Source organism: Plectropomus leopardus, chromosome 16 (genome assembly GCF_026936395.1).
Source record: "Plectropomus leopardus strain MGB_pleo_1.0 chromosome 16, ASM2693639v1, whole genome shotgun sequence".
In the NCBI taxonomy this organism is placed as follows: Eukaryota; Metazoa; Chordata; class Actinopteri; order Perciformes; family Serranidae; genus Plectropomus; species Plectropomus leopardus.
In genome coordinates, this window is record NC_142191.1 from 27,552,274 (window position 1) to 27,564,551 (window position 12,278).

The window sequence follows — 12,278 nt, forward strand, 5'->3', positions numbered from 1 at the left end:
TGCAGGGACACTTTTATAAAATGACAGGGGGCCAGTTAATCAGCCATCATTAATAATTATTTATCTGTAAATATAATGATTGCTGTCCTTACTCATCTCTGACATCCAGTCACAGCAGCCTCGCACAGGTCAGGTGTAAGTCAGGGGCGTTTCAGGAATTTCAGGGGCTTAGCCTGGACCTCCATAAGGGGTCCAGAGGATTCTCCCATGGTACTTTTTAATTTTTTTGACATAAATAAGTTTTATTTTGATACTTTTTGATGCACTCTGGCACCTTATTTACAATCAAAGTACAAAAAAAGCATATTGAGAATACCCCAAGGATGATGTTTTTCTGTAGGCCAGTTTGAACGTGGTTCCCTTGTCAAAAAACCTGTGGGATTTTTCCATTTCATTTTGGATTACTGCACAAAATAAACTCTGAGGTAAGCAAACGTTTATGATGCTAAAACATTTTATTCAAAATGATTATCTTCAAAATTAAATACCACTTTTATGACTTTTGAAGCCTAAATGTAACTGGCAGAGGACAAAGCTATTGCTAGGCTAAAGCTAACTACTCTACAGTCTACAAAGCTATTAGTGTTCGGCGTAATGACGATATGTAGTCTCATTTAGCCTTTTGTTAGCAACTAGCATTTTTTGGGACACAAAATAAGCTTTAAATTTGTGAGAGGGAATACAGATGTATTTTATGTTGTAGACCAAATGTGAAAATCTCTTGTGCTTGTATTAACCACAAACCTTATTTAAACCTTCTGACCAAAAACCCATTCAAAATACCTGTTTACTTTGAGGGGAGGGAACCCGAAATGCTGAAATACCAATTAATTTCTGGGTTTTCATTATGGGGTTCTCTGTGAATGAAGTTCTTCAGGGATACTCAACTTGCTTTGCTTGAGGGCCACTTTTGCATTGTGGGTCACGTGGCTGAGGCATTTAACAATTGTTGCCTGTGATTCTGTGCATATAATGGGAGTAATTCCTGACAACCATGCAGTCTATGCTGACAACTGACTGTAAATGCTAGAGGTGCATGATGGGATGTGTAGTACCCTGCAGATGAGGACTGGATGACACTGTGAGGTGTTGTCAGGTTTGGGCTACTACAAACCAAAACTGCAATTTCAAATAAACACACCCAAAATATAGAATGAAGACTAATGTTTTTACACAATGGCAACTAATTTAAAATGTGACATAGTAAGAAACATTTGAAGGACTTTTGGAAAATGTAAAGCAACTTTTTACGATTTTATTCAACCATGAAATGAATTTTCAAAAAGAACTTTTTCTTTCTGTAAACTGTCTTCCTGTGAACATAGCTCAGCCTTGTAATTTCCCAACAGACTGAATCCTTCTGAGCTGAAATAAGTCAAATATTTATGACACTGAGATAGACACAGGAGAGGTACATGCTGTACTGGGGTAAATAAACATTTATTTAACATGAAACTTAATGATTTTCAGACGACAAAAATGGCATTTGGAGGTGTGGAAGGGGGTTCTCTGTAGAAATCCACACTGTTGTTAAGAAATCAGAAGGTCCTGCTTCATTCATGTGGCACAAGTCCATGAGGAAAAAACAAAACCAAAAACGATCGCTGTGCTGAAAGTGAATCCAACACCGCTACATAGATGTAAATAGAAAAGACATGCAATGTCTTCATTGCCCGTCCTTTTCGTCCTCTTTAAAACTGAAAATAAATGCAAGCCCCTCTAAAGATATCAAGGTGCCAAAGCTGCTTCCACTGCAGCTGAGGATTTGTACTTTTTGGACACTTTAGTCCCACATTACCCCAACTCTTCTCATCTTCTCTACATTTCCTAAAAATTCTCAGCAGCCTACACTGACCTTACTTTACAGTAATACCATCAGGGATGTGATCACAATGCCTGGTGAGGAACAGCAGGATGGTGGGATTTCTAATGAAGAAAGTATCATTTAAAAAAAAAAAAAACAATCCTGAGAATAAAATATATACAGTATATCTGTCACATCTCTGACTGTATTAAGTCAGTGTAGGCAGCCACATCAATCTCACACCACCCGCCTCTCAGACTCCATACTGCACTGCGATGGTACTGTGCTCTCAACAACCGCTGTGTCCACTGAACTCAGTCCAGGTGCTCGGGAAGGTCAGCGCTTCTAGAGCATGTTAGTCTGTCTCCATGGCGCCACTGTGCGTCTCCTTGGACACCATGAGTCTCATCAGTTTTCCGTGCAGCTTCTCGATCTTCTTCACGTCCTGGGCCTGGTCTGTCTTGTACTGTAAACACTGTGGGGACGGACAAAAGACTACATGAGGGAAATGATAGCTACTGTTACATTAACTTGACCAGCTGGGTTGACACAGACTAAGAAATCGTAAACACAGAATTCTAAAAGAGCCACTTGCTCTTGCACGACCTGTTCCCTCCTGTGCATGCTTCAACACATCAGCACAGATCTCAGATGGGGTCCAAGGGACATGTCCCCCATACATATTTGAAGTGACCCATGTCAGACATCTGTAGGTGGATTTCCATTAACCCTCGAAGTGCACAAATTGAATTTGTGAATATGAAATAAGCCTAATGGAAACAATTTTGGGGAAAAAACAGCGCAACAAACACTCGCATGAGGTGATATTTGAAATCGTGGACTATCACCTCCCAGATATCCTCACACGTGGCCGTTCCCACGTATAAGAGGATTGCCTTCCCATTATCGACCACATAACAAACCTACGTCTCCTTTGATTGGAAATAATGACAGCTGGTGTGGTGGCTGTGATAGAAATAGACCTGCCAATGTTTTGAACATCCATTGCCATGCCTCTTGGAAAGTTATGGGAAAAAATGTGACTGTAGCTTTGGGCTATTAGTTTTAGTTTATCACCTCTGATGAAGAGTAGTGCACAGCGGGGAACTTCTCGGACCACAGATATGTGAGATATATTTTGAATGTGCAGAAAGCAATGAACATAAATAGAAATCTTACTGAATCAAATGTTCAGGTGGTTTGTAAGTAAATCAAAATGAATGTAGCATTGATGTGAAGAGTATATATATGCACATTTAAAGTGATTACTGCCCAAAATAAGACACAACGTAGAAGAGAAGATTAAAATACAGATGTGTTGACTCAGCAAAGTCAACATTTAATGAGAAAAGTTGATCTAGTGGAAAGTAAATGTCTGAAAACAATACAATATGCTAGAGAGTCTTACTGCATTATAGTCTATTTTATCATTTTACAGTTGGAATTGACACATGCCACCTAAAGTTTGTGTTTTCCTCCACATAAATCAAGACTTTTCAAACATTTGTACATAGTAATTCACCAGAATGCATGAAATTAAGTGATTCACATTTGCAATTTCCCTGTGGGAAATACCCTCACTTAATATGAGCCCCCACTAATGTTGAAATTAAACCTGAGTGCCTTGATGCATGAGAGTGGTTGTGCTGATATAAGTAGTTGGAGAATCAATCATCAATCAACAGAAAACTACTGATTACAGCTGGATACCTTTAAAGTACAAAGTACCCAGCCTCTCAGATGTTGAGAGTGGCTCATGGTTCCGCACTACACATTATTAAATCGATACTGATTTCCTTCCTCGATTGACACACACCACCAACTCACGTTAAAACAAAGTGATACACGAACCAAAAGTACAGAGCGCAAAGAAAGTGTCTGTGTGGTTTCTCTCTTAGTACAAACAGTTCTACTAAACCATCATTCCCTTATGTCACTTACCACAGCATTGTCGGTCACTTTGATGCAAAGGTTTCCGTCGCAGTGTCTGTATTTCAGGACCACTCTGACCTAAAAACAGAGCAAGTAATATATTAATGGGTTTCCAATTAAACTAGTGAATCTGAAGAGAAAAAATCAGACCAGCAGCTGGCACATCCACGTCGCTAACGAGCTATGCTAACAAGCTATTCAGCTAGCATGCGCACCTGGTAACAAAATAAAGAGTTTTTACCTTCATGGGGTCTGTCAGATACAGTTTTTCTGCTGCGCGGGCGAACTCCTCCCAAGTCTGATAGTAAGGCATTATTGTAACAAAGTAAACTTTTTTTTAAACCAAAGAATCTGTCTGAATCGGCCGACCAGCTTTGCTAACTTCAGAACACCACATCAGCACCAGCGTGAGCACAGCCAATCAGAGGGAAGAGAGCGCGATGACGAAACCGTTTCCGGGTCAGCGTTTCAAAACAAAAGCATGGCAAGTTTAATTCAGGAAGATTGAATGAAGAAATTAAAATGCATGTCCCACTGACAGAGACGCGGTGAAGTTCCCGTGCATTACAGCTAACTGTAACACTCACGCAAACGTATTTATATAAAAATCAGAAAAGCAATTCTGTCTTTTGATCGTGATTGTATAGCTTGGGTTGAATTAACCAGTCAGCAAAGTGACACGGCAACTACCTCATGCCTCAGATGGACTTTTGTTTTGAAATTATGCCTAGTTGCACTACCGGAAATATTCCTTTAGTTTCTAATGTGGGGAAGTCTGTATGTCGCCCTCTAGTGATTGATCAAAAATATTTACTTTCCAACACAAGGCAGATTTATTGCAGTTTTTGATGATTTCGTAATTAAAAATTTATATTACTTTTTAGATAAAAAACAAAAAATATATAAGTACCATATTAAAATATTATTACAACATAATTTAGTACAAATAGTCAGTTCTGTTGCTGCATTAACATGTGAGCAGCACTGTTGGAGCTCATGGAGTTGCAGCTGGTAGTATGTCGGGGAGAGCAGGGTCAGTTTGGACAGGGGGAAAATTGGGACAGTCAGTTGCTTTCAAAATTGCTAAAAAGTCTCTTTTAGGACTATTCCTCACATTTTATTTATTTTTGAAATCTACAGTGTTTAAGTATGTTTTTTGCCTCTTTTGTTGATTTCCCTCGACCATACTGTTAAAAATATACTACTGGAAATTTAGACTGCAATTTTTACAATTTAAAAGATTTTTTTAGCTTAGAACAAGGTGTCCAAATTGACTCTACCCCCATTGCCAACAGAATTTAGGGAAATGGTACTCCTTGTACATTTATTGGCCTAGGATGAAGGATTCAGGGGCACCTACACGTGAAGTTGCAGAGCTTCTCTTTTATGCCAAGCCTGTAGGAGTACTACAGAGGCTAATGTGAAAACACAAATGGCCCTATCTAGAGCCAGTGTTAAGTTTGTCCGTTCTGGGCTACTGTAGAAAAAACATGGTGGACTCCCTGGGAGAGGACTCACTCTGTATGTAGATATAAACAGCTCATTCTAAAGTAATGAAACCACAACAACTGTTATTTTCAGGCGTTTATACACTAATGTAAAAGATACAGTTGTGAATACTGTTATCCATTTTCACTTTCACATTTTGGGCTCTAAAAACTCAATGAATTTTTAGTAGACACCTGTATTAGTTCAGGTATCAATATATTTTCTTTCCTGTTTTTTCACTGAGTGCTCACAGGTTCCGTGTACACCAAAGTGTTTTTTTAATTTTGTTTTTTCAGAAAACGGCAGGCACTTCTTGGGAAACACCCAGCTGGGAGCATTAAGAGTGCTTTGGAGGTGCAGCGGTTTTTCAGCTGTGTCAGGTTACCATGATATAGAATATCTTCGGAGTAAAATATTTGTCCCTCCTCCACTGTGATTGAATGGCCAAGGTGACTTTGGCAAGTGTGGCTTTTTTTTACCCAAAGTTGAACATTTTTCAACTCTGGGCACTCTGAATACAAACAAACAAACAAACAAACAAACAAACAAAAAAAACGCCCAACTGACAGCACTCAGTGCAACATCCATGCCCAGTGCCTCATCCTTTTTGTAGTGAGGCGCTCCCATTGTAAAGTATATATATATATATATATATATATATATATATATATATATATATATATATATATATATATATATATATATATATATATATATATATATATTTAAATGCTGGCCTCAAAAAAACCCCAAAACAACAAAAAACACCTTGGTGGACATGTCCCATAATGGAATTTGTTTTTCTTTTTTTTTTGTTGATACAAAAATGTTCCAACTGACCCCACTCTCCCCTACTTGCTGCTATTAATATGTAACATTATTGTTTTAAAATCTGATGACCTCTTTTTTTTGTTTTTTCTTAAATGTAAAATCCTAATGTGCAATTTATCTTGTAACCTACCTCTTTCCAGTGGTAGTAGTATGGGACTAAGTGCTCTAGCTGGTAATTCACTGATTGTACATTAGATGGCAGACAAAGTTCAGGTATTTTTATGAAAGGGTCTCAGATAAACTCCAAAGGCTGATGTTTGCAGCAACATTTGGCCGCTGCTCTATTTTCCTGTGCATTTTACAGTGAGTGTAGCAGGAGAGTAAGCTCCATCTCCTTCAGATCTAATGACATTTACTGCTTCAGTGTGTTAGATGTCACAATATCAGAGCTGGTGAGCAGTGGGTGGTGTGCTGACGGCTCATTCATCATCAGCTGAGTCAGTCGCAGCTCTATCACCCTGGTGCCTGACTTGCATCTATTTCAGACTGCAGAATCAAAAGCATGAAAAGAGAGGAGTCGGTGTCATAGTCACTCCAATGTGACTCCATATATCATTTTAAATATATTGATTACACAGAGTTTTAACATAAAGTCCGACTGAACACCTGCAAAAGTTAAAAGTGCTGATTTTGTTTAGGTAAAATCAGGCTGCCCTTTCCACAGACTGGAGCCTTTAAACCAAAGTGCACTGGCATCACATGACCTTTGCCTTTACTTTTCTGTTTTTTTTCTCTCTCTGTTTTTTTTTTTTTTAGAAAACCCCACTCATAATCCTCTTCCAAAACATCAGACGACAAGCAGTTCAGCCGAGCTTTCTTTAAATGATACAGTTATTGCATCTCCACAACAGCTTAATGGTTTATGTAAAAAATGTAAAAAAAAATAAAAGAATGTTTACATTACTTCCTACAACAACATTTTAAACATATAACCCCGCTCCCTTCCTTTAAAAAAAAAACTAAATTTCAGGTCATTTTCTTGTCACCACTTACTAATTTATTGCAATTTGCTGGACATTTCTTGCCAAGTTGCTCAGTGTGTTTTCCCTCTATTAAAAAAAAAAAAAAAAAAAAAGAAATCAAACAAATTTGCCCACGTTTCAAAGAGTTAAATAGCTTGTTAAAAGTGTCTGAATGCACCACAAAAAAAAACCCTGATGTGGATCCAGGTTCCACATGATTAACTGCAAGGCACTTATTTGTGCATTTTGTGTCATTTCTCTAATCAACATTTTCATGATGATGCTTTCTGCATTGCACTCAGATCAAAATAATATAATGGATGGTAGGAGAATAGAGTCCCCTTGAGCTAAAAAAAGAAATTTAATTTTTGGCGGTAAACAGTTTGAGTTGGCCTCGGCTCTGGTAAGCCTCTTTTGGTCCCTCCGTGGATAAGTGGCTTATAGTGCTGACTTCATTTGCTGCTGTGCCATTATAGTAATGGTGATGTATAATGTTACATGGTGGAGACATGTCACACACACACACACACACACACACACACACACACACACGTACTAGGCATGCATACAACAATGTATGCAAACACAGAAACACGTGGAGGTGCATTCATGATGACATCAGCATGACAAAATGACTTTTTGCACTGTCATGGAGTTCCCAAAAGCCATCTGGGTAGTGTTTTTTTTTTTTAAATCCTTGTAAAAATAACCTGGCAAAGTTTTCAACTGTGGCAGCAATGCACAGTTTTGCTGAATTTATTTGGCATAAGTCATGCCCTCCAGGGACGGAGCTAGATGTTGTAAATATTAGGGGCCCAACTTAAAGTGGCAACATTGTTACAACTTGTAGGTAATGTTAGCCAATGTTGTGAGAGCGTTCCCTGATAGCTGGGATGTTCAATGTCATGAACAGGTAGGAAAACAGATTAGTAAACAGTAGAAAGCAGCATGGGGGCCAGTGAAAATGTTACAGTGTTTGCTTTTTTTTTATACCTCTCACTTATATTCTCATTCAAACTCTGTGCTGACTAATTTTGAACGATATTCAAGCACTGCATGGGGCGGAGATGGATGGTATTTTCTCGTGGCTTGTCATTGCATCTCACAGATACAGAGGGTAAAATTAGCATATTCAGCCAGACTTTGTATATCCATATCTGTCAATGGAAGCTTTCCAATCACACACGAAAGCCAGATGTTAGCTGGTGTTAGTGGATTTTTTCTGCAGTGGGAAAAAGGGCTAAAGATTCAGTGCTTATGAGAAAACATTTGGGGCTGTAGCCCCAGAAGCCACCCTCAGTTCCACCCCTGATGTCCTTATTAGCCTTTAATTAATTACTTCAAAAGGCTAAAAAGGTTATACTGCTGATTTAAAGTAAATTAAATTGGACGTGTACCCTTAGGCATTGAATAAGCACTTTTTTTTTTTTTTTTACTGAGTATTGACTTATTTAAAGCCGATTAAATTAACTTCTGATGATCTCTATGTGTTTGCATCTGACATTTCAAGATCATCATTACTACGCTGGGGAAAAAATAAATTGCTTTCAAATTAATTTTAATTGTTATATTTATTGATGTTTGGTATTTATGCCTTCCCACTGCACACGGGGAATGTAACTAATTGCAAACTCACAGCACTCCTACTAAAGATTGCTTCTCTTCGTCACAAAACTGTTTGCCCAATGAAGGTTAAGTACTGAAACGTCATATTAAAGTAATAATTTTTGCAAATTAGAAAGTATGCAGGATTTTCCCCAAAAAACATTCTTCTACACAATGCAGCCACTGACATTGTCCTCAGGTGACCTCAGCACAGGCCACACCTTTACCATACTTTTTACAAATAAGGAGGTTTAGCAAACAACAATTTTTATCCAGGTTGTACAGTGCAAACTCCTCAAAGCTAAGCTAATTCTTAACATTGTTAAGTGCTGTATTTGTGCACTCTTGGATTACTGTACTGTTTTTTTTGTTTTGTTTTTTTTAAATTTTTGTAGCATATTTACCACCTAAACGCATATTTTTCAATATTTTCAGTCCACTTTGGTCTCGGCTCAACATCACAAACAGTGAGAGAGCCAACTCAGTTGTCAGGGGCAACCTGTACGTGCTACGTCCCACAAGTTGCGTCAATTGCTGCATTCAGGTGCCGTGGGAAATCAAAAACTCATTAATATAGCGCGCATAAAAGAGGCAACTAAAGAGTTTCTCACATGACACAACATTTAAATGTGGTTTTTAGGTGGTAGAAAGCATTGGTCCAGTACTATTTTTGACCCTTACAATCTGGGACAATGCCTTATTACCAGTAGGGAACAAATAAAAAAAAAAAAACGCAATAGCTAATTTAGAGCTATTAACTTTCTTATGCACTGTGGGGCAATTTGGTAAAATGTATTTCTAATAATAGCTACACCACTTTGTCCAGTTATGACCTTCCCATTTAGTCATTTTTAAACTTTTTATAATTATATAATCAGGATTTAGAGACGTAACTGCCAAAAATATAATATTATTAACGTGTTTTCCCCCTGCAGTGTGCTCCATTTGTTAAAAGATGAAGCATTAGTAAATTAGACAGCGCTTTTTTCTGTTGTGTGAGTGTGGGAGTTAAAAGTAGGAGCTTTCAGTGTGGCACATGAACGTGTTGCAGCAGCAGGCAGCAGGCAGCGGCAGCAGACCGGCAGCAGCCCGGCACAGCGCCGCATCACACCGACCCAAGTGCGTCAGAAAGAGGCGAGAAAAGCTGCGATTCTCCCACTTTGTTCCCAGTGTCTCCTCACCACCAGCGGAGCCGCGATGCTCTGGACCATGTAGGATTGGACTGTTTCCCTTTTACATCCCAATTTTCTTTTTTTCTTTTTCTTTTTTTTGTACTTTTACCGGGATAGCCTGCAAACTGTGAAGCCTCTTGTTGTCACGCCGCCGGAGCCCCCCCTCATTCATCTGGTAGCCTTGAGCCGAGCGGTGAACTTTTGGGAAAACTACAAGTCACCTCGTCGCTGATAACCGAAAGGACTTTGTGATATATTTGGCCCGACAACACTTTCGTCATGAGGTAAGAAGCTGCTGGGGGTCTGAAATATGAAGGAATATCAAAGAAGAGGCTGTTCGGTGGGAGATGAAAGTCAGGAGTTAGATATTAGCTAAACATGTTGCTTTAAAATGACACACACAGACACACACAGACACAGTAGCGCCGGCTCGTTGTGCTGAGGCGCTTTGCCCGCAGTGCCATGTTAGCTTTATTAGAGGCTGAATCTCGTCGGCTTCATCGCACCGACAGGCTCGTTCAGCGGTAACACTCACTTTGTGCTGCATTTGTGGACGTGCATGGGTTGGGAATGGCGCTCGCTTTGCTCATTCCTGCTGCTGCTACTCCCACACTGCATAAGAGGGATTATCTTTCAGCACTGGTGATGGGGTAGCATTTATTTGATGCCACATTATGATTGTCACTCGCTCGCACACACGCGCGCGCGCGCACGCACACACGGTCCTCAAAGCAGCTCGTGCACTTTTGTCAGCTGGGAGATGACATGGGGAGTCTCTAAACACACACACAGGCAGTCTGTTTTTGTGCTAATGAGAGGACATACACCTCATGACACATGTCAGGGGTGTATTGGGGACACACCTTTTAAAACTAATGTTGACAGTCCTCCTCATCAGGCAGGGTGCACCCATGCAAGGGTGTAGGTTTCATTAAGGGGGGCACACAAGGGGGGATGTTTTTTCATGAAGTTGTGTCTTTTATGTGTCAATTTATGATATATGCATAGAAAAAAATCAATACAGCGCTGTATTGCGATATGTTTGCTTGACAGTATCGTATCAATACACAGATACCATGTCTCACCCTCAGCCACAAAATTTAAAGCGTCAAACAGTTAATTTTTCTGCACTCTGTGGAAATTTTTTGCACCAAGATGTGTCTTTTCTGTGTCAAGTTATGAGGTGTAAAAAAAAAATCATTATAGTACAGTATTGCAATAGTTTTGCTTGGCAATATTGTATCAATACACAAATGCATTGCCCTCAGCCAGAAAATTGTAAGTGTCATATACTTAATTTCTTGCATTCTGGTGGATTTTTATGCATCAATCTGTGTCTTTTGTGAATCTATTAGGTGTAGGGAAAAAATTCAATACAGCATAGTATGGCAATATTTTTGCCTGTCAATATTGTACTGATAAATGATAGATGCCAGGTATCATACTGTGACAGAATACTTTTAGCATAAAACACTTATCATCTTTTCTGCATCGATTTAGTAGGTGTGAAAAAAGATTGACACAGCATAATATTGTGATATCTTTGCGTGGCAATACTGCACCGATACATGAACGCTGAATATTGTCCTCCACCAGAAAATGTGTGTACAGTAGTAAATTTCCTGCACTTTGTGTCTTTTCTGAATCAATTCGTTTAGGGTAAAAAAAAAATTATTTAATTAAATACACGTTGCTGCAGTAAAAATGACTGAAGAGAGATGAATGGATGAAAACTTTACATTGTTAGATAAAACAAATGTTGACAAAGTTTTCCTTTGGGGACATAATTTGCTGTTGAGAAAAAAATTCATCAATCAATATATCGTAATATCGTGATACTCAGAATATTGCAACAGGTTTAACATCACAATGATATTGTTGTATCACGACTTAAGTATCATGACAGTATTTTGTTGTGATTTAAGTATCATGTCATCATCAAGTCTAACTGTATTGTTATAATATTGTGTCGTGGTTTAAGAATTGTCAGACTTTTATTTTGTGTCTTAAGTGTTGTGATGATATTGTATCTTGGGGCCTCTAGTGATTCCCCCCCATACAGTTTGTGGTATTTTCTCAAAATAGAAGTCCTCTGCTTCTTTCATGTTTTACTGGGGGAACAAATGCACATGTTCTGAATACTGAGAGGGATGTGTGCCCTGCGTCCCCCCAAATATCTGCACCTATGCATCTGACACCCATGAGCATACAGCTGGATCAGATGCTCCGTCTGAGGCCATGTTCAGTGTGTGTGTCTCTTGTGTAACATTGATGGAGTCTGTGTCTCCTTGTGAACATGATGTTGTCTGTCTTTTGAAGGGCAAGAATGTCCCCAAGCTGAGTGGACTTAAAGACAGAAGGAAACAGTATTAACTCACAGTGAAGGTTGTGGGGCCAGAGCTGGGAAAGAACATGCTGTATAATTTGTATGTCTCTGTTGTTCTCTGTGGAATCAGTGCTCGATACATTTCATGTTGTTTTCAT

The 12,278-nt window shown here is 39.0% G+C and overlaps 1 protein-coding gene across 1 annotated transcript; it reads right to left on the reverse strand.

Annotated features, from left to right (window-relative positions):
- Positions 1–1,421: 1,421 nt before the first annotated feature.
- srp9 (signal recognition particle 9) lies at positions 1,422–4,169 on the reverse strand. Its single transcript, XM_042503719.2, has 3 exons — positions 3,978–4,169; positions 3,746–3,814; positions 1,422–2,279 (listed from the first exon to the last, which is right to left on the reverse strand). Exons 1-3 carry the CDS (start codon positions 4,047–4,049, stop codon positions 2,160–2,162), a joined length of 261 nt encoding a protein of 86 aa, XP_042359653.1. The 5' UTR covers positions 4,050–4,169; the 3' UTR covers positions 1,422–2,159.
- Between the last annotated feature and the right edge of the window lie 8,109 nt (positions 4,170–12,278).